Source organism: Plasmodium cynomolgi, chromosome 8, assembly GCF_000321355.1.
Source record: "Plasmodium cynomolgi strain B DNA, chromosome 8, whole genome shotgun sequence".
Lineage (NCBI taxonomy): Eukaryota > Apicomplexa > Aconoidasida > Haemosporida > Plasmodiidae > Plasmodium > Plasmodium cynomolgi.
The window spans coordinates 990,570-1,013,819 of record NC_020401.1 but is presented as its reverse complement, the minus strand read 5'-3'; the positions used below and the strand labels follow the sequence as shown (position 1 = coordinate 1,013,819).

Below are 23,250 nucleotides of genomic sequence, written 5' to 3'. Positions count from 1 at the left end.
CATAGGCTCACCATAGTTTAGGCCCACACGCAAGGGGCTACGTGGCAAAAAGGGAATAAAAAAAAGAAAAAGAAGAAGAAAAGAAGAAAGAAAAAAGAAGAAAAAAGAAAGAAAAAAGAAGAAAAAAAAAGAAAAAAAAAAAGAAAAAAAAAAATGACTCATGCAGAGCGGAAAAAACCAAGTGCCGCAAATCGGTCAGCGAAACAGAACTGCGCAAACTACAAAATGTTCTTTATCGTTTCTACGCTGGACTCAATTCTCCTCAATAGGTTATCTGCAGAGTTGGGGAAGAGCCAAAGAAATTGGGACGCGTCAGTTGCCAATCCGGCCATCACCTAAGGCTTTGCGTTGCCAATCGCAGGGAGACCAACAAAAGCGATGCCCCAGGGGGGAAGAACCGCTTTTTTTTTTTTTTCCGATTGCTACGCACGCTGATACGCATGTAACAATGTAAAAAGGTATGCAACTATATGTATGTACGAACATATTTTCTTTTTTTTTTTTTTCCTTTTAATCATGAACACAAAGGATTGGGGGGGAAGCTGGCCAACCCCAGTCTCACAAAACAATACACTAAAATGCTCCACTCGGAAATTTCCATGCAACGAATACACGCATGCAAAATGGAGAGAACACAAATGGAGAACCAACTAGGCATACGCAAACGAATTTGCGGCTTGGCTGCTTCCCTCAGTGCAGTGCAAACGGTAAAATGAAGCTTGCATGGGGAAGGGGGTGCCTTAAGCAGCTTCTCTCTCCCACGGGCGAAGAAAAATAATCAAAATGGTCAACGGGCCGCTTGCAGCCACAAAAATGCATAACGGGAAAAAAACGAGGCATAATAGACCAAACAGGTGGAGAATAAAATAGCTGCGCAGGGGCGGAGCACAGGAGAATTGAAAAGGTGGACTAGCTGGCAGAAAGAGGCACGGTTCACCTAGCTCGCAGAAGGGCGAGCGCCACACACCCCCGTAACTCCATCAGGGCTACGGCCGCGCCAGCCGTACCTGTGTTGCTCAGTAGCTTGCTCTGGATGTGCATATACTTCTGCTTGGTTGTTTTTTTTTCCCGCTCGTTGGTCTCCTCGTTAAGGGTCAAATTCGACTGCACCTTCTTTTGTAAAATGCTGGGAAAAAAAAGGGTCATGTGAAAGGCGCCATAAAAAAAAATTGCTGCAACTCGGCTTCGTTTGTAGCTCGCGCGGGATGCTCAAAAAGTGGAAAGAAAAAAAAACGAAGCGAAATCAATCAATCACTTTTTTTTTTTCCTATTTTTTCCTATTTTTTTCGCGCCGGAGTTACCCCTTTTTTCCGCCGTACCGTTCATTCCGCTCATTAATCCTCTGCAACGATTCCTCAGACAGGACGCTCCTCTGCTGCTTTTCCATTTTCTGCTTAGGGGAAAATGGGGTACGATTTTTTAGTGCATCACGAGCGATCGTGTATGTCCTCCTCGTGATGGAGGAGCCCACCATTGGTTCCCTTGTTTTCCTTTTTTTTTCCCATTTTTTTCCCATTTTTGTGCGTTACGTTTTTCTTCATTTCCTCCTTTTTGCTGTTCAGCTGCTCCTGTATCATCTGCTTTTTCTTTTTGATGCTGCGCGGTGGGGAGGACAAGGTTGGGTGTGTGCGGGGGGGAAGAAATGGGCGAGGTTGGACAGCGTGGGGAAGCACCCCGTCGCGCTTGTGGCACAATCCTATGTGACAAGTGCTCAGGAGCAGTGCTCCCCCCTAGTGCGTGTTTACTTCTCGCGAATTATTTTGTTTATCTTCATTTCCTCCTTTTTCATCTCTTGCAGTTCCTTCATCTTGATTGCCGACTCTTGCTCTGCGGTGCAACGGATGGGGTTCAGAGTGAGGCAGGCCGTCGCGCGTGATGGAGGAGCCAAACCCGTCAGCTGTGTAGCAGCCACGTAGCAAACGCGTAGCAACCGCGTAGGAACTCTCCGCGTAATCTCCTCGAGGCTCCCTCCCCCCCTTTGGTACTCACGTTTTTTCTCCCTCCACTTCTGTATCATGTGTTTTTTCTCCTCAACTTTGGAGTCGTTTTTGCGCTGTTCCTGTGGTGAAGTAGCGAGGAGGGACAATGTGCATGAAAGTGGAAACCCTGAGGTAGAAGAACCCCACGAAAAGAAGGAGCTCTCTAAATTGGTGAAAAAGCAAAGCAATGCAATGCGAGATTAAGCTAAAAGGTGATCCCCCCTGGCCCGTCAGTTTCTCCTTTTCTCTGTCCCCCCAGTTCTTACATTCACATTAACGATGCTGATGCTGTTCAGGCACCGGTTCTTTATGTTGTTGTACGAGATGAACTGCTTGTACCAAGACACGTGTTCAATAATTTCTTCCTCCGATTTGTTCATGCAGCTTTTCAGCATGCTAATGACAACCTTGGCAGGGGGGAAGCGTTGTGTGTTAGGATAGGCACGTGCACTTATCTTGGGGTGCCCCTTTTCCATTTCCGTGTCGAACGAAAGGAGGAGCACAATGTGAAGCTTCCTTCTATTTGGACTACCTCATCTCCCCAATTCGCATTGCTCTCGTACACCTTCATAAAGTAGTTGTGTTCATCGTCATCCCAGGTGCCCTGTGCGCCGTTAACGTGTGTGTGTTCATGTGTATGTGTTCATGTGCAAGTCTTTGGACAAGCATACAGGAAAAGTAGACCTTTGCTCGCCTCTGTGTATGCACATGGGATAGTTAAGGAGGTTTCCTTTTTTCTCTCCCCATATGGCGATGTACCGTTCTCCCGCCTATGTCCCTAATTTGCGCATTCACTTCCAGAAGCTTCTGTATGGTATTGTGCAGCGTCTTGTCTTCAAAAGGGGCATATACAAATGGGTTAAACGCATAAAAATGGATAAGCACGAGTCCCCTTTTGGGGTCCCTCAGAAAGGCCTTCCTTTCTTCCTTTCTTTCTTCTTCCTTTCTTTCTTCTTCCTTCCTTCCTTCCTTTTTTTTTTTTTTGCCTACCCGTGTTCACCGATTCGTAACACCCCTGGAGGTACTTCCCAACATTCTCGTCAACTGGTATATCGTGCTTGGTCACGGTCAAATAGAGGACGATGTTTAGGTGTCTCTTTGAAGGGGAGAAAGTGAACAGAGGAAGCAGGCACATGAGAATGGGTAAAACAGGGCAAGTAGGCACATGAGAATGGGTAAAACAGGGCAAGTAGGCACATGAGAATGGGTAAAACAGGGCAAGTAGGCACATGAGAATGGGTAAAACAGGGGAAGCGGCCACATGAAAATGGGTAAAACAGGGCAACGCGTGGAAGAACATAGCAGTGCATGACATAGCATAGCGTCTCATGGCGGAGCAAACTAGTCAGACGTGGCGCAAATTCGCCTCAAAACCCGCCGGTCACCTCTTCCAAGTATTTCTCCCGGAAATCTTCGAAGATATTTTTGGACAAAATTTGGTACTCCTTTTCGTTCAGCTCGGAAACTGCGCTCGTCGTAAATGGAAGCGGTAAATGGAAGCACCAAATGGAAGCGCCAAATGGAAGCGCCAAATGGATGAGTGTGTAGACAGGCGACGCGTATCCCATCACGGTGAGCCCCTCCCCCACTTTTTTTTGCTTTACAAACATACCGTGAGCCCCAATATTTTTTTTGAACTCCGAAACGGTCTTTAGCAAAACGGACAGCCACTGATTTGAAGGAAAAAGTGGATACACCCATATGCCCATATTTCAATATGCACAGGAGAAGCGAAAGGAGCAATAATGATTTCCTCAAACGGGGAGGCAAAACAAAAGAAGGACTCTTTTTTTTTTCACACCTCCTTATACTCGTTGTCTAGGAAGTCTTTGTGCTGCTTAATGCTTCGTCTCTGCGCATGGAAAGTGGGGCATATTCAAGTTCATAAACATTTCTCATGTAGGAATTTTTTTTTTTTTTTTTTTTTTTTTTTTTATCTTTCATTCCTCATATAACCGTTATTTGCTCGATGTGTTCACTGTTGATCGTTTTGTTCATTTCCTTCTCCAATTTACGGAAGCTGCTCGGTGGGTAAAAGCCGTGCGTTTTTGCCACATGTTCGGTGCAGCAGTTGGGCGAGGTGGGAGAACCCAAGCAGAGAAGCAGAAAAAGGGAGATATGATGAAACGGAGAAGCCGAACACGCCCAACTGAATGTGTAACTTTTCAACGTACGATGATGTCAAGTGTCTATATTTGGACTTCCAATCGTTTATATCTAGCAGCAGGGAAGGGAGAAGAAAAAAAAAAAAAAAAGGGGGAGGGGGAAATTATGCACCTGTACAGGTGAATTATCGCTCATATTTACACCAAATGGGTACCACCACAGGGGAATTTTTTATATAAGCTCATAATATTGCATCCTTTTCTTATTTTCAATTTGTCTTTTTTTTTTCTTTTTTTTTGCACGTTTCGCTCGGGGTAGCCATCACAAATTACTTGTTGTGGAATTATCTTTCCAGTGACTGTAACTCGTTCCACTCACCCTTAATTTCGACATCGAAGAGGCCATTTTTCTTTTCGTTCAGGTGCATTTGTTCGATGTTAGTAACACTGTCCTTTGTATCGACGGGGACCTCGTCACTCTCTTCACCTGACTTGTGTGGGCTACCTCCGTCTAAGTTGAGATAGGTGCCACCGGTTTTCTTTCCCTCCCCCTCTGCGTTAGAGAAGTACGTTTTGTCACAAATTGGCAAAGTGGCGGTGCTGTGTGTAAGCATATGCACACGTATGCTTGTGCGCGTTGGCTTATTTTGCGGCCTTGGGTACCTTTGCTACCGTTAGCGCTTCCCCCCGCTTCGTGCACGGCCCCTTCCGCTTGAAGCACATCCCCGTCGTTTTCACTCGAGTGGTTAGCATCTCTATCACTGCCTCCATGAGGTAGTGCACTTTGCTGTTCTTCTTCTTCCTCCCTCGGCTCTACACCGCTCAGCGAAGCCTACCGTGCGAGGAAAAATTGTGTAGGTCCTCGTAAAATCGCGAAAGGCATGAGAGAAGCAAACGTAATGGTCGAAGCAAACGTAACGGGTGAAGCAAACGTAACGGGTGAAGCAAACGTAACGGTCGAAGCAAACGTAACGGGCGAAGTGCAAATAGTCGGGGGAGCTTAAAAACCTCCGCCATCCCCGCGGGAAATCCCCTGTACGCGGTTTTACCCAGCGGCGTGCGCATTTCTTACGGTCCCTGAACTAAGGTGATTCCTGGCTGCACTCCCTGCACTCCCTGCACTCCCTGCGCTCCCCGCGCCAGATTCGTCCATCGAATAATCGTCATCCTTATCGCAAGGAGACTCATTGTTGGAGGGATCTCCTCCTGTGTCTCCCGAAATCGCCACATCTTCATCCGTTAAAATGATGTGGTCCTCACTGTCTACATAACTTCGGTCTTCTACTTCATCCCCCCCCCCATCAGAAATGACCTCATCTGATTTTACTTCATGCAACGAATTAGCTTCTTCCTCCTTCATGCCTTCCTCGATAGTGCTCATATATTTAATCATCATTTTCTTTTTCTCACTGTGAGTTTTATGCTTCGAATTTTCATCGTCGGAATTGTCTTTACTAAAAAAATCATAGTTCCCCTTCATGTTTCGTTACCATTCCTACTCCATCCCCCCCAACAAGGTGATAAATGCAACAGGGAAAGATGGTCTACCCGATGAGGCATAACCATACAAGGAGAGTGTACACACGAGTTACTCCTACCACGTTGGTCTTCTCCGTACGTTATGTTATGTTTTGTTATTTTTTTTTTATTTTTTTTTTTATTTTTATTTTATTTTTTTTTTTTTGCAAACAAAGGCAGAGAAATAGTCACTTTACCAACATGGGAACATACATCAGTGTGGTTCATTTATCACCCCGGAAAAAGGCAATGTGACCTCGTATGCTTCGCTAAAGGTTTGTAGACTCTCCTTGAAAGAGACCTGTTCGTAATTAAAAAAACAAAGGAGGACTTTCAATCGGTACGCTACAGCATGAAGTCTTTTGTGTAAAGCTATACACATGAAAAACGCCTTTACTCAGTGGTACGGAGAGAAACATGCCTCACTTGTTCATATGAACAAAACGGTGAATGCAAATTTATGCCATCTGATTTGTTTAAAAGAGAAAGGTAAGCTCATGTGGACAGACAGAAAAGTAGATCCTTTTAGGTGATACTTACACATGTGTATTCTTGCGGGCACGTAGAGGTTTTTTTTTTTTTTTTTTTTTTTTTTTTATCTACCTTGAATGGATGGGCCACTAATCGGTATGAAATGACGAGACAAATGGGAACGCCCTCTTCTTACCCTATTAAATTGAGATAACGAAAAAGAAGAAAACAGGAAATGCTTCACTTAATTTAAAAAGTATTATTCACATTTTTGAAAACCTTTTTTGTCGTGAAAAAAACGCTTTGCAATTATTTTGTCTGGACGCAAGCTGACACTATGTTAACCCTTTTTGTCGCATGGCCAATGGGCTGAAGCCCAAGTAAGGCGAGAAAAGAAAAAAAAAAATGACCATTTTCCCCTCCTCACAAGTAATGCAATGGACACACCTATGCTTACCAATTCGACGAGGTTAGAAACGAGCAGGTTTGTTTTATTTTATCCCGAAAAAAATGCTGCAAAGGTGTGTTCATCATTTAAACGATGCTTCTTTAAACGTTTTTTTTTATGAGCACGTTAATGTGGGGAGAGAAAGAGCCGCCGCGAAGTTGGCCATTCTTTTATCCCCGTATGCAATGCAAAGGTGGCAATCAGTCCCATGCCAACTGAGGCATCCCAAAGGGGTGGGGGAATACGCACGTGTGTGTAGACATTCTGTGCACATACGTATGCTTCGCAAAGTTGAGGTGACCATTTCGACGGGGCGCGCCCTTCTCCCGAAGTGACAGCAACTCGCGTGCAGCCCTCCTTTTGAGCGCCACAATTCGTCGCCTATTCGCCTGTTCGCCTGTTCCCCTGTTCGCCTATCTCTTTGGGAACGTGCAACCGCGGCAAACTTCTCGTGACCATTCGTACAGCGTCCACACACCGCTTCCCCCCTGTGCGTCCGCACATTTCGCTGGGCTGCCCCAAATTTGATGACAAATTGTTGGCGCAATTTTTGGCCCACCAGTTTTCAACAGGGTTTCTTTGGGGGCTCCACAAAAATGTCACTGTTCTTTTTTTTTTTTTTTGCACAAAGTGTGTGAGGGAGAGACATACTTCGTAAATCGTCCGAAAAGCGGCATCGCAGCGGCAGCACAGCGTTGGCCAACTACCCGCGCACACCTCGCCAACATTCTGTGCGAAAAAAAAAAACATACGCACGTGGACCATCGATAGCTCAATGCCGCACCCCACCCAATGGACAAATCGAGGTGACACCTTTTAATTGCGACATGTTGACGTGAGGTAAATTTTGTAAAAATTGATGATGGCATAACCGTCGACTTGTCTGCACTGGATGGCGCGGAAAAATTCGGCGAAAAATGCAGCGAAACATGCGGTGAAAAAATGCTGTGAAAATTGCAGCGAAAAATGCTGGGAAATTTGCTTCAAAAATTGCTTCAAAAATTGCTTCAAAAATTGCTGCAAAAATTGCTGCAAATTTTTTTGCGTCATTTCGCCGCATTTTTCCCCTCCGTTGGATTTGTTTACGAACCAACTCGCACACCCCCCTATGCGAAATTATGTACACACTGCTGCCGCGTCGATCCTAGGCAGAAAAACCATTCAAGTGTCTTGTTCCTTTTGTTTTTTTTTTTCCCCCTAGCTGGGGTTGAATTCCGCAGCCCACATTGCACGCTATGAGCGATTGCCGCCAAGTCCTTTTGCGAAGGGTCTACACAGCATTCTCAAGCGTTCGAGGGGGGCAGCGACGTTCCCATAGGGTTATAAATCACTTGCAAAAAAGCGATGCGCATTTTTTCCTTGCCACCGCACAACGCAAATGCACACAGTTGTTGAGCAGCTGTGAATACAGAATGATATCCCCTTCCGCATCCCCCACTTGTGCTCTATTTTATTTTATTTTTCCCTGCCGCCGTTGCTTTGTTTGATAGCTGTAACAAAGGCACAGGCTGTGATTTCTCCTGGGGGCGCGCAAACATACGTGCATAAGTGCATACGCGCATACGCGCTAGTTGTAAAAGTGTAGGGGTGCGTCTACATGTGCAAACCTTTGTGAACCCCCCTAAACGGTAAACGTACTGGGGTATCTTCGTTTGCACGATTGAAGCAAGCCCAAGCTACTTCTTTTGACCCTTCGCTTCAGCGCCCTACCAGTTCCTCTCCCCCCCCCGACACGATGAAAAAACGGGCGAGCATCACAAATGTTGAGCTGGAGGAAATCGTTTTCATATTGCTGAACTGTCTGGATGAAGAAAAAAAAAGAAATCGAGAAATTATCAACACGCTTAAAATATATCTCGTGTACCACAAGGGACAAATCCTTAACTACGTATTTTCCTTTTTACAAATTCAGAAAGTCAGTCACGAAAATCAAAAATTGCTACTCTGTTTGGTTCACGACTTTGTTCATTATTGCATTCATAATCGTTTTAGCAACACTGTTGATGAGTACCTGGACGAGATTAAAAGGAATGAAACAGAAAAGGAGAAAAAAGTGGCCACACAAAAGGGGAGGACTCACAAATTTAAGGACATACACATCTTTGACAATATTTTAAAATACTCCTTCTTCGATGGCGATGAGTATTGTTTTGTGTTTCAGGATATCCCTGAGGGGGGATTTCTTCCAGACGCAGTTCCACTGCAAGGGGACACGGCTGAGGGGGGACATCTCCAGCAAGTAAACAGTGTAACCGCTTTTTCCACACAGGGGAGCCTGAACTTTGCAACTGATGGGAACCTCATGGAGAGAATTATAAGAAGAAGAAAAAAAAAAAAGGGGAACATCTTCCATCAGGATAAAATCGCAAAGCTGTTGTGCCTCAAAAAGGATGAATACAAAACAGCTGTGATAGGCGAAACAAAAGCCCCCCAGAAATTAAATCAGTGCACGTCTCTACAGAGGAATGCCTCCCACTGGAGTGGAGGTAGTCACACGCAGAATGCGAAAGAAAGTTCCGAAATAAATAACATCATTAGAAATATAATTGACTTTCTGCTGAACGAAATTCTGTTCATTAAGAGGGACGACGAGCGACACGGGATCATGACCAAGCTGCTGATTCTGTGCGTCTTGAGGGAGGACGCTTATTTGAAGAAGAAGCTCGTGGAGAAGCTGAACGGGTGTGTGCGCGTGCGGGGGGCTGTCGTCCCTGTGAGGGACTCCCACGAGGGGGAGGGAAAACCGACTAACGATAAAGTGTGTGACGATAAAGTGTGTGACGATAAAGTGCGTGACGATAAAGTGCGTGACGATAAAGTGCGTGACGATAAAGTGCGTGACGATAAAGTGAGGGAGGACAAAGTGCGCGACGATAAAGTGCGTGACGACAAAGTGAGGGAGGACTTTCCCGGGAGGGGCAACCCCAAGCTGTGCGCCTACCTGGAGCTCTACATCGACCTCTTCACGCAGGTACCGCACCTCACCAAAAGCGTGCTGAACGAATTCTTCAACGCGATCCTTTCTATGGGCCAGAGCACCAGGCATGCAGATCTCACTTACAAAATTATGATCGAAATATTTCAAGACATTCAGTTCCCCTCAGTTCTGTACACAATCGTTAGCATGAACACGAAATATAAGAGGAAGAATTTTATCATCCCAAATAAACACCACGCTAATGTGTATATTGAAAACGACATAATTCATTTGTCCCTGGAGAACACCAGCGAGGATACATGCACAACGTATACCAGGGAGTCGTCTCTAAATTCGAACGTCCCGGGGAAGAATAACGACTCGGGGAAGAATAACCACGCGGGGAATAATAACCACTCGGGGAATAATAACGACCCGGGGAAGAATAGCCACTCGGCGATTTTCACTGACAACGTTAGACAGGCCAACCTGCACAGACTCAGGGAGGGGGATAAGAAAGGGAAATCCACGTCATGTGTGGAACACTCGTCTGAACACACGTCGAAGAATGCATCCCCACGTGACGTATTCTATGACGCGAACAATGGCGAACTGGGGCGAGATGGGTGGAATATCCCCCTTGGGGAAGAATGCTCCCAAGAAAAAGGCAGTGATAGCAGGACAGAGTCGAGCAGGGGTGCCTCTAAAGGTAAACACGACCTGGTGAAGGCCGCCAAGGGAGAAGCTAAACCAAGCGAGCATGCTTCCGAAACTTTTTGCAACGAATCGGAAGGGTCGTCAGAAAAGTACTACACGGTTAAGAATTGGAGGGAAGAGGCGGTCTGCCAGGTGCCAAAGGGAAGTGGGGGGAGGAGCCGCAAAGGCAGGGCTGATGTTCTCCGTGACAAAGGAGCTCCCTCCTCTCCCCCCTTTGTTCCGTCCCCCGTCGCCTCGTCCCCCTCTGCCGCCCATGGCATCTGTGAGAAGGAACGAAAAAGGACAGAAGAAATCAGAACCGTGTGCACAAAAATGCTAACCCTATACCTTAGCATACTTCCCAGCCTGAAGCAAAGCACCGAAAATTATAACAAACTCCTTTACATCATATCGAAGTTGGTTCTCTATGTAAACAATGACGAAATGACGAAGCAGGTGGTCCAAATATATATCCATTACTTCCTCGTTTTCTTCCACTCCACCATTAACAACGCTGCTATTAGTGACATCTCAGGAATATACAATAAGGACTTACAAGTGTACATAAACTACAGTAATGTAAGGGGGTTACCACAGTACAATATAATTAATAGCTTCCGAATCATTCTTCAAAAATGTCTGCCGAAGATACATCTCATTGTCGGTTTCGCTAGCCACATTCTGAAAATAGCCTATTCCATTCTATATATCATGATCAATCAAAACTACACGATGAATAACGCTAAGGGGGTTGTAAACTACATATCATCTAATCTGTACATCTCAACGTTTATTGAAATTATGGAGCTATTCAATATCTTCATAAGTTGTACGTATACAAATAACTTTGTGTTTAATTTGATCAGGGAGAAAGTGAAGTCTAGCATAAAGGTAGAAGTTATGGTTTCACTGACTCTGTTGAGACAGTACCTTTTGCTCATATCGGGGGACATAGGGATTGGTAATATAGTACACCTTTCTAATCAAAACTTGGGTACAAAAGGGGGTGCTTACAAGAAGTACTTCAAACGGTTAAACAGCTTCATCAGTGACACGAATAGGAATAACACCAGTAACGTCGAACTGGTTATACAAATGGTAGCAAATATATCCGATCGGTTTAGCAACGATTTAAGTATCATTTATATGCTTTTAGAGGTTGACCTAATTTTGTCGTACCACCACCATTTTGATTCCTTCTCATTCAACCCGAGTGTCATTCTGGGACTGCTCCCGCGGGTTAGCAGCCCCCTCTGCGACTTGTACATGGTGTGCGAGGGGACCCGCGGTAGAGGCGCCACGGGGAAAAGTGGAAAAAGTGGACAAAGTGGGATGAGTGGGATGAGTGGAAAAAGCGCAAAAAGCGCAAGACGTGCAAAACGTGCAAAACGTGCACAACGTGCACAACGTGGGAATGCGGAAAACGGACGGGGGGGAGCCACCACAAGTGGAGAAACGCTTCCCCCCAAGGGCGACCAATCGAACGAGCGCATAAACACCATGGGGCACCACGACCAGGAAATCAAAACGTGGCTACTCATCCCAAACAGACATGTAATCAAAATAATGCACTTCCTAATTAACATCCTGCTGAGCGAAGAATCAAAATTTAAAAAGCAAAATAAAAAATATGGATACTCAGTTGATGACAATGGAACCATCATAGACATAAACAGCAGCTCCAATGAGGTATTAAAAAACGGATTTGATCATAACAGGATGTTTTTTGACATACACTGGAACTTTTTCATTTTCATGTACCCTTCAGTTCCTTACATAAAGAAGTTAATCTCGTTAGCGTTTGAAAAACATTTTTGTTTTTACTCTCCTAGAGTGTTGTACCCTCTGCTGTTCGAATTATTGGTAGATGTAAAAAGCAGCTTCAGGATCGTAGTATCCATTTTGAAGGCACTAAATATTATATGTATACTTCTACACAATCACATGGTGAAGAAACACTTGAGACTTCACTCTAGACTACATTATAATTACTTGGTGTTGCCAAATATAAGCAATGTTATATCGGTGCTGTTTATGTACTGCACCCACTCCGACTTTGTTGTTTCCTTTCTCAGTCTGCAACTCATTTCTATCTTGAGGAGCTTCACTCAAGGGAAGAGCATCACCTCTGTGCAGAGCTTCACCTACTTTGAGTTACTCCTCAGTTTTGTTAGACTAAACAATCAGGTTGTAGCTCACAAGGGGGGAACTGCTCCTCTCACTGGGGATAGTCTATGCAGCAGGAGAATTCTCAAACATATAATTGCACTTACCCGAGGGGGGGGAAAAAGGACTCTAAGACAAGTTGCAGCTGTGAAGCGGGCGCGATACTACCGCTGTTTAATTAAAATGAGCTACAGGGAGATAGCCAAACGGATTAGTAAGAGAGTGCTGAACGTCTCTTTGAATGTGAACTGCGGGAGGCTCCGCAAGAGTTGGCGGCGGAAAGTGCGCGCCATCGCCAGGCACTACTTTAACGTGGATTTGGGGGCGCTTGCCGCGCACCCCGACGGGAGAGGTGTCAACGGGATGGCCGCCAATGGGATATCCGTCGGTGTGACGTCCACCAATGGGATATCCGTCAGTGTGACGTCCGCCAATGGGATATCCGTCAGTGTGACGTCCGCCAACGTGACACCCTCCAATGGGACACCCTCCAACGTGACTTCCTCCAACGTGAGCGCCCCGTTCATCCTGGACATGGGGGGACTCATGGGCACGAACGCCCACGGAAACGACGAGGCGACCACATTCCACGCAGCCATGGAGTCCATGAGCTACCGATTTACACGAATTCTACGACTGATGCAGACCTTATTTAGCAGCTACGTCAAAGTGGAGATAGACAGGATATACAATTACCACAGTTACGTCATCACCTTCTTTTACTCACTCATCGAGTTAGTTCGGCTCGTCAAAAGGAACCAAGAATTTGAAAACACATTTCTATATCTAAGTGTCATCAACTTAGTGTGTGTAATTATAAAACAGTTTAGTGGAAAGTATGCAAATAAAATGATTACAATTTTTTTTAAGCTCAACGAAGAAGTACCTGTTAATGAGGAAGAAAATTTGTTCCTAACGCTTTATATGAATTTTTCTGCTATATATAGAAGGCATTTTTTTAATTTATATGGAGAAAAATGTAATACTGCTTATATGAAGAATTGTATTGAGTGCATTCAGTTAATGAGAGCGGACTGCTTTTCCTCCAAGAGGAGTAGTGAGAACCAACTAGATTTGAATAACTTCATGTTGTTATCTAATAAGTATAATACTGATATGTCTAGGGAGAAAAACGTTGGTCGTTTTTTACACTACCTCAGTGAATACCAAACTGTTTACAGAGCAAGACTGCTCCAGCTGGGCGTTTGCTCCGAGGGGGGAAATCACCACCGCACAGGGAAAAGGGGGTACATTGATGTAAAGCGGAACCCCTCCGCGGGAGAGAGATCCCACGATGGGGTGCAATGCAGCGGGGTGCAAAGCAGCGGGGCACAATGCAGCGGGGCGCAAAACGGCGGAGTACAGTCAACCACCCTACGGGTGAACCAACAAGATGATTTAAAAAACCGCCTTTACCAAAGTAACGAAGTGGTGAGGAAATCCTACCAGCTACTGGAAGACAAACTAGGATCTTACATCCTCCAAAACGAGATCAGCTTCCCCATAAGCAAACCCTTCCAGCAGGACGTGACTGCCTACTACATAGAAAGCATACTCCACAAGAACAACCTATTCCGGGTCCTATTCCTACTAAACAATATATACCACTCAGATGTAGCCAACAGAAAAACTAGCGCCTTTTCAATCTTTGGAAAATCAAGCAATGTCATAAATGCAGAGAATATAAGAAGTACGTTGATATTGACAATGGGAAAATGTCTGAGGAAAATTCCCTCCTCAAAGGTTCGAGATCTCTCCATAATTCGAGATGTCTACATGAACGAAAAAATATTTGCCATTTATATTAAACATGTGTATGTGCCTCTAGTTAGGTATAACACCACTTTGGGCAATGCAATATACGGGAAGGACGACTCCGTCTTGAATGAGGAGCATATTGTGAGGGAGGTGCTCTCCAACAAGCAGAGATACGTGGATGTGCGATACAAGGAAGAGATAAAAATGAACGCGCTCGTTAGGAGGGGCATCCTCTCTGGGTTTGAAAAGAAGGGAAGCGGGTCGTCTTCCCCGTATGGATCATCTCCCAACGTGGATGGCAACGTGGCCACCCTGGGGGGGACACCTACCGCCAAGGACACCACCAATGGGAATATCAGCGGCAATGTCAGCGGCAATGTCAGCGGCAATGTCAGCGGCAATGTCAGCGGCAATGTCAGCGGCAATGTCAGCGGCAATGTCAGCGGCAATGTCAGCGGCAATATCAGCGGCAACGCCAACGCCACCGCCAATTCCACCAAGGGGGCGCACCGAGCGAGGGACGCAGCAGGCGTGTGGAAGCGCCTCCCGAATGAAAAAGTCAACCTACTCGTATTCCAGCTTTTAGTCGACCCAATTATCTGCGCCCTCTACGAGGAAAAGGAAACGACTCTACAGGCGAGCTTGCTCAGAGCGGTGAAAATGGTATCGAAGAAGCTAAAGTGCATTAGGGAAACCGGTGGGGAGGCAGCACACAGGCATAGCACGAACTGGGATCGATCCGCTAATCGAGCAAGCGAAAATTTTGCAACTCCCCCTCCATACGTAGTCACCAACACGTTAGACATACCAAACCAGCGCTGCTCCATCCAAGACGTGTGTGATCATTATTTGAAAGAAAATGTGAATGAAATCCCATTTTACTCCTGCCTCTACATATACAAGTATATAATTATCCACGGGGCTTTGTACTACCTGAACAATTTTGACGATCAGACGCTGCCCATCAGTAATGTTACCTTTACCGGAGTGGAAAATTTTGTCCCGTACTTTAAACAAGGGAAGAGTATAATTACAAATAAAAGCGAGTACGAACTTAGGGAGGATATAAAAAAAAATGGATCAAATGAAGAATCGAATAAGTACAACTTTGAGGAGATGCACTTAGAGAAAGAACAACACATCATTGAAAAAATTGACAAATGGGGAAAAATGATGGAATGGGAATGCATAGAAACGCATGAACAATCAGATAAAGTAATTTATAATGATTATTTTTCCGACCTGATGAAGGAAAAAGGTACAAAAAAGGACTTCAGACAGGGGGAGACAACCCCGGGGTATTTAACCCCGAGTGAATCTCATCTAGATATACAAAGTGATACCTACACTAATTTGATGAACGCATTGAAGGGCATACATAACTGCCTTTTTGTCCAAGAATCCATGCAGTTTCAGTCAGTATTTATCATCGTACATGTATTAACAAACTTGCTTTTGAAAATTGTATTAAACGAGAGGAAGGAGATCTATCGCAAGTGGTACGAAAGTGGGTGTCCCCACGAGGGTGCAGATGTACTAGGGAAAAATACAGATGAATTGGTGAGGAACGAAGACGTGGATGTGAAAGACTCAGCTGTCAAGTTGGACACCTGTCATATGCGGAGTGACCATCCCAAGGAAAAGCACAAAAATAAAGGTGCCAACATATCGAAGAGAAAAAAAAACATACCCAAGGGGAAGATGGCCAAAGAGAAAAAACGTCAAGAAGGGACGCACCATAGGAATGGGACAGAGAGGACCAACAAGCTCATCGGAGGGATGCCAAATGGTAAGGAACAGACGGACCATCATGGTGGTGCCACTTCTCCACATTCTGCACATTCCGCTCACCGTAGGACAAGAGATGGACGGGCCAAATGGGACGGAGGGGGAAAGAGCCAAAGTGGCGCGGATGAAGATGCGGGTTGTAAGAGCATCACACCGGACGAACTTTTCACCGGGTTGACGGAGGAAAAATATAAAAAAAAAAACGCAAAGAAGAAGACCGAAAAGGGACACAATGAAGGGAACATAAATGCTCCCCTCCGAGCGAACCAACGGGACAAAAAAATGCTTCACGCGAGCAACAAAATGCTTCACGCGAACAACAAAATGCTTCATTCGAACAACAAAACGTTCCGCAACCTGAGCAAGTACCAAGGCGCTGCCTTGTCCTGCCTGAACCTCATCACGTCCATTATCGTCAAAGCCACCCTACAAATGGATTGCTTCCCTCTGCAGTTTAAGATAATTAAGTACCTACACGACACCTGTGTGGCGACAAACATAGCAGAAGTGAAGTTCCTATCCTTCCGGATTTTATCTGAGATAGTTATTAATGCTGCCAGGGTGTGGAGCCTCAACGGGAAGAGTAGAATGGTGCCTCTCGATGGAACTCCTCTCGCGGAGGCTGCTCAAACGGGCCATCTGACAGTGTGTAGGTCAAGTGAAAAAAAACACCACCATGCAGATGCAATAAAAGGGGACAAGTCCAAAGGAAAAGGAAATGAGGTCGAAGCAACCCATAGAGGAGGGAGAGAAAATCGAAACGAACACAATGAGAAGAATCTCTCATCATGTAACTCCTCAAACTTTGAGAAGTATTTCAATTTGATTTTTTCCTCCAATGGGAACATATCTTATGGAAATTTTTTCGATGCGAATGATGAGCGTGTGGGTACGCCAAACCGAAATGAGAGCAACCAGCAGAGTGGTAGGGACAGCGAAAAAAGTGGAGATGGAGGGAGCAGTACCGGTCGGGGCAGGTCAGATGGACAGAACGACTCAAGCGAACACTACCTTGACAGCGTCAGCAATGATGAGGGTAAAGCCATAAAAGAAACAACAAATAAAGGAGTAGGCGGAAATTACCTGCACCGAGGAGGGACAACCCTACGTGATGTACGCGGTGAGGCAGGAAACTTAAACGACCACACGGGTAGTGACAAAGGGTCCGACTCCAGCATCATGTATGATCCCTCTGATGGTGACAGTCTTCCATGTGTGGATCCATCAAAAGGAAAGACGCGAGGGAGAAGTCTGCCAGAGGGAGCGGTCGACCATGTCCCACGCATGGATGAAGGGGGGTCCCTCCAAGAACAAAACGGTGAAGCACAGAACGAAGGGAGGAACGAATCGAAGAACGAAGCGAAGAGCGAACGCAATTACGTGTGCGAGTGCATAGGGCTGCTCATCCCGTACGTTAAAGACCCCGAAAGAATCATTAGCTACCTAAGCGTGTGCTCCGTCTGTGCGCTGCTCGCAAAGTTGCAAAGGGGCAGAATGCTGTCGAACTCGCACTTCGTTTACTTTTTTTTCAATCGAATAGAAGTTATTTTGGATGTTCTGTCCAACCCGGTGACGAATCGCGCGAGAGGGAGAAAGGCGAAGAGGGGGGTGCAAAGGGAAAGGGCCAACTGGGAGGAGCAACCCGACAGGGATAAAAGCAACACCTGGGAGAGGCAACCCGACAGAGATAAAAGCAACACCTGGGAGGAGCAACTCGACAGAGATAAAAGCAACACCTGGGAGAGGGAACTTGGTGGGGAAATTAGGAACACCCTGGAACAGGACCCCGCCAACCAACCGAACAGCTGCACTGCAAATTGCGATGAGCACCCGACCGAAGAAACGTTCAGAGATGAGGGAGAGGGAATAAACGAGAAGACATGCGTCAGCGATGGGGGAGGAAGCGGTAGGGAACATGAAGTAGGAGAAATGACCTGCCAAGGGGAAAAAGCTAAGAAAGAGGGTCTAAATGGTCTCCATCTCGGAGAAGATCATCTCGGTGAAGACCATCTCGGTGAAGATCATCTAAGTGAACCTCATCACCCCGAACCTCACCACCCCGAACCTCACCGCCCTGAAGCTCACCGTCGTAGGCGTGGCCCGCTGGTCACCCCACGGCTGAGTTACAAAAATATCAGGAGCAACATGCGCACTGTAGAATTGCACAACAAGTTTCACGTCAAAGTGGGAACCAGGATAAGGGAAATAAACTTGGGAACTTACCAGACCCGTTTTATTAAAAAACTGGGACAGCTTATGAACAACAAAAGGAAAGAAATTAACGTGTATAAAGTTATAAGTGATGTGATTAGTGAGGTGCTTTCCAGCGAGGAGAAGAAGTCCTATATCAACTGCCTCATTAGTTGTATTCATAACAAGAACAGGCAAGTGGCGATTAGTGGACTGAACCTTCTCATGTACCACACATGGACTGAACGAATCAGCCATCAGGACATTGATATAATTATGAATAGGGTGCTTAATGAGGTGCACTACTACACGAAGGCGAACGTTTTGAACGGACCAGGGCAGAGCCTCCCAAGTGGGTCCTTTAGCAAGACGGCGACCCCCCGGGGCACGGACGAGCCGAACAACACGCTAGAGGCATACCGAAATATGTGCAAGGCGCAGCAGAATATTAAGGGCCCAAGGAAGAACAGAAGAAACGACCCAACTGATAATCGAAGCAATGACCCAGCTGATAACCGAAACGACCCAGCTGACAACCGAATAAACGACCCAGCTGATAAACGAAGTAACGACCCAGCTGATAACCGAAGTAACGACCAAAACATCCTGGAGAGGGCACTACGAATAATCCTACTGCTGTGCAAAAAACACCCCTACGTAGTGGTGAACAAACTGTGCACACTGAAGTCCAAGTACAGTTACGAGCACGTGTATTTTATCTACATGATTTGTAATAACGAGAGGTTGTTACATAAAACGATGGATTATTTATTTTATCTAATGAACAGTCTGGAGACACTTAAACTGACTAAAAACTTGAGCAATATCCTTTCGTTGGTCTTCCACTTCCTCAAGTTTCGAAATGGCTACATAAGGGACTACACAAGGAGGTACTTTATCGAGTTATTTATAATTATGTATTATGTCCTTGGGGTGAAGCAGCTGGGTCATATGAGTGGGGTTGTGGCGGACTCTACTCATGAGCGCTCGGGCAGAGGGGATAAAACATTCATCCCCGCAAGTAGATTGCTTGATAGGCAGCACCGTTTGGAAGGGGAAGCGCAAGTGGAGGCTCAAGTGGGAGCGAAGGAGGAAGCTCAGGTGAAAACGCAACGGGGGGAGCACCTCACCGATGGGGGCCAAGCGGACAAGACAGAAGAAGCAACGGGGGTCGGTGCCCCGGAACTGACGGAGCACGTACACGAAACTGACCAAAGAGAGGATCCAAGTGAGCGAGTTGCTGGGAGGTTCCAGGAAAGGAGGGGAGTTCCGGGAAGAAGCGACGCGAAAAAAGGAGCGCCCGCCCATAGTAGAACTCCCCATGAAGGAAATAGCCAGGACGTCATCCCCACACACACATACAGCGATGACACCTTTGAAAATATGATCAACGGGTCCCCATTTTTTGTTAGAAGGAATAGCATACTTCGCAGTAGGGATGTGAAGAAGGTCTCCAAAAGAGAGTTGAATAAAAAAATTTACCAAAACTACACCTGCAGCATAAGTGTGAATAACACGCTGAACTGTTTGAGAATTATAAAGGAGTTGCTAAAGCTAAATAAAAGGCAGAGGATCCTAAGACGCATCGAGGAAGGCAATGTAGAGAAGCTCCTATACTACAAGCACTCGTTTGAGAACGGGCTTATCGAGTTGATGCACATTTTTTTGAGCAGCCTCGGGGGAAGTGGCGCGAGAGGAAGCACCACCAGGGAGAGCGTCGTAAGGGACGCCCACTGCGAACGTGGCTACTGCCGGAAGGTGTTCAATTTCTTGGAGATCTTCCTCAAAAGCAGAAACGTAAATTACGTCATTATTTCGCTAGTCACTCTTTCGCAGCTCCTCCTGTGCATGCGCATAGAACCAGAAAACCTGAAATTAGTGGACCCCATAATTAACGTCCTTTACCGTGTCAACTGTGCACACAAAAACGACGTGGTCACCAAGTACCTACATCTGTGTTTCACCAACCTGTTTATCATTTTTAAAGCTATCAGGAAGTACCAAACCGAAATGGGTTCAGAACCCATCCCCTTGCTAATCAAAGAGGAATACACCATAAACATACTTAACTCTCTTTTTGTAAATCTAGACAATGCTGACCGAAACATAGTTAAGGTGACGTTGAAGGCTTTCAAGGAGGCATGCAAATATGATCGTGCGCAGTGGCCGTCTCCTCTATGTGCTTCCTACGTCAATATTTTAACCACCCCCTCAGTTGTTCTTCCCTACTTGAATAGCAGTGAGGCGGCGGAGAAGATACTCATGTGTGGGATTCTGCGCGAGGTTTTTAGGACCCTCCGTTGGGAGAGGCTGCACAAGGGGGGGTCAGGGTCCCCCACTCATGGAGAGAGGACTCTTGGAGAGAACACTCATAGAGAGAACACTCATGGAGAGAGCACTCATGGAGAGAACACCCATAAAGAAGAGTGGTCCAGGTCAACCACGCAAACAGCGAGTCTGCCGAAGAAGCACCTGTACGAAATCGCCACCTACCTGATGATCCACCTGGTGGACAAAAGGAAAAACGTCTCAGCCAACGTGTGGAAGGCTTTGAAGGAGCTCCTCAGGTGGAAGTTCTCTCACCACGTGAATGACACGTTGTTATATTTCGACCGCAAGCTGTTCCTCCCATGCACATCCGAAGTGAACACGGTCAGTCACATCAACATACAGAGGGAGTACTTCAAAGGGGCGGGTGCAGATGAGGGGGAAAAGGTGACAGCGGAGGGGGCAGACTACGACTACTTCGCGAAGGGGTACGCTTGGGATGAGAAAAGTGGCTCAAGGGGGGAAATCAGCATCGGTATGTTGAGCGGCGTGCCTAAAGATAGACCCACGGGTGGACACAATAACGGTGTAGAGAAAGCGCATCCACAGAAGAAGGTGGCCCCTCATAGCAGGAACACTGTGGAGCGGCGCAAGGAGGGGGAGAAGAAGAACAAAGGGCACTCAGCCAACAGTACCGCCAACAGTGCCGCGAACAAATCGGACGAAGAGAGCGACGTGAGCCAAGCGCACAGTTCCTCTGAGATGAAGAAGGAAAAGATCAACGCGTACTACTACAAACTCCTTGTGGAGATTTGCATCCCCCTTATTATATGTACCGACACGAAGCTGTCTCGAAAGAGGGATCTCTTCACAGAGTTGAATAGCTACTTGTACGGAGCAGATTTCGAATCAAACGAAGAAGAAAATAACAGCTTGCTGAACGTAAAAAACGAGAGTGACAAATTGCAACAAATATTTTTTACCAATCTAAAGATGAACCTAAACAACATCAACAGCGTCTACAGAGCTTATATTATCCTACTCAGCAGCAGACGTTATTTGGGGACAAACATATGGAACGCCAATATCCCAATTAATGACGAAATTGAAAAAATGATAAGTGAGTATGAAGTGAAAAGTACCAAGTCGAGAGCAGAGCATGTGCTCTTTGGAGATTTGAGAAATTATGTACACACTCGGAAGAGACGAGAGAGAATTGAGAAAATAGAGAGACGTGAGAGAAAGAAAAACAAAAAGAAAAAAGAAATGGATGCTAGTAGGGAAGATGCTATGCAAAAAAGTATCACCTCCGTTTTGACGGACTCCATATTGAGCACCCTCTCTGGGACCTTCAATTATTCATACGACGGCGCCCTTTTCAATAGCCTTAATGTTAGTGGCAACGTAGACGCGGAATATAACCACCGGGAAAAGGACTCACAAAACGGGGCTGCCAAAAGAACTCCTCAGAATTGCAGCCGAGCCGGTTGGACGCATCAAGCGAGTCATACAGTGAAGACAGGTGATTATGCTCCCCCAAATGAAAATTCCTCCAGCGACGGGGAAGATGCGAACGTGCGTAGGGGAGAAGAAGCAAAAGAGGGGGCTTCCCCCCAAGGGAGGGTTATCAGCACGCACAACATATCAACCCGAGAAGACAGGAAGGACCATTCTGCGATCGGGCCAAATGGAGAGCCAACTTGTGATGACAGACAAAGGGAAGAGCTTAAGAGGGAAGCGACGCTGGAAGAGGGGCATGGCACTCCCCTCCAAAGGGAGTTCCCCTCCCTGGAATATATGAGAAGCCGCTCGCTCGACCCGGGGGAGGGTTTGTCCAATGAGAACTATGCGAATTTTGTTTCGAGCAGCGACGAGGGGGAGGAGCTATATGGGGGGGAGGCACTGGGGAAAGCCGCAGGTGCGGATGCACAGTGTTCGGGCGCCCCTGACAAAGATGGCTCTCACGAAGATGGCTCTCATAAAGATGGCCCTGACAAAGATGGCTCTCATAAAGATGGCACTCACAAAGACACCACATCAAAGCGCGTTGCGCCCTCCGCCGAACTGCTCAACTACACACCGGGCGACCGAAACGCGAAGCAATTCCTGAGGAGAAAAATTGCCAAAATACAGGTGCTCAACCAAAAGTACAACTTCTTCGACAATTTTAAAACAATGCTGAAATTAAAAATGGAGACAAGTCTATTGCAGTGGATTGAAATGTTGAAATTTCTGAAGGAAGACCCCCCTGAGTTTGCGCTGTCCAAGGAAATCAAAGGTGCTCACTTATCCGATTTTTTCGAGTCCGCTTTAATATGCGCACTGGCAGTTATCAAATTTGTTTCGCTCTCACTGGATTGTAAGAAGCTGCATCGAGTCACCTTCAAGAGTATGAGGAGGGAAGCTCAAACCACAGGGGACGCACAAAATTTGAACGTAAAAGTGGACAGAGCAGGAGGAGAAGAAAAGGAAGAGGAAGAGGAAGAAGGGGAACCCCACTCCTACCTGCAGGATCATATGGAGGAAACCTATTTCGTTCAGTTGCTGTCCATCAGCATGAAACTGGAAGCTCTTTGCTCTTCCATTAGCAAGCAGCTTTGCGCCTTTTTGCAGGAGGAGCGGACGCCGGAGCACATGTCCATCATTAGGGCCCTGGCCATGCTCTCCATCTTGAAGCCGTCCCCCTAGGTGTGCAGGCATGGAAGCACGCCCATGTGCCCAGAAGCCCATATACCGCACGCACGAACGTTTGTATATCCATTTCCACTTTTTTTTGTTTCTCCCATTGGGGGGTGCTGCCTTTTCACCGGCTTCTCCACATATGCTTCTCCCCACCGGCTTCTCCACACCCGCTTCTCCACATCTGCTTCCCCCCACCCCCAAGTGTACGAAATACATTTTTAACGGCGCCCTCACGGGCGATCAGTTTCGCAGTGTTGAGCAAAA

At 46.3% G+C, this 23,250-nt stretch overlaps 2 protein-coding genes across 2 annotated transcripts; one reads left to right on the top strand and one right to left on the bottom strand.

Annotated features, from left to right (window-relative positions):
• Positions 1 to 1,008: 1,008 nt before the first annotated feature.
• Positions 1,009 to 4,916, bottom strand: PCYB_083130 (hypothetical protein; the record flags this gene model as incomplete). Its single annotated transcript, XM_004222051.1, has 16 exons — positions 1,009 to 1,126; positions 1,320 to 1,387; positions 1,428 to 1,596; positions 1,746 to 1,827; positions 1,990 to 2,059; positions 2,246 to 2,386; positions 2,512 to 2,583; positions 2,739 to 2,812; positions 2,970 to 3,075; positions 3,365 to 3,444; positions 3,592 to 3,649; positions 3,781 to 3,831; positions 3,936 to 3,999; positions 4,154 to 4,196; positions 4,464 to 4,637; positions 4,748 to 4,916. Coding segments are annotated over 14 exons (1,353 nt in total), but the record flags the coding sequence as incomplete, so codon positions are not given.
• A 3,340-nt stretch (positions 4,917 to 8,256) lies between these two features.
• Positions 8,257 to 22,992, top strand: PCYB_083120 (hypothetical protein; the record flags this gene model as incomplete). The annotated part of the gene is made up of 2 exons (XM_004222050.1): positions 8,257 to 8,760; positions 8,791 to 22,992. 2 exons carry the CDS (start codon positions 8,257 to 8,259, stop codon positions 22,990 to 22,992), a joined length of 14,706 nt encoding a protein of 4,901 aa, XP_004222098.1.
• Positions 22,993 to 23,250: the final 258 nt, after the last annotated feature.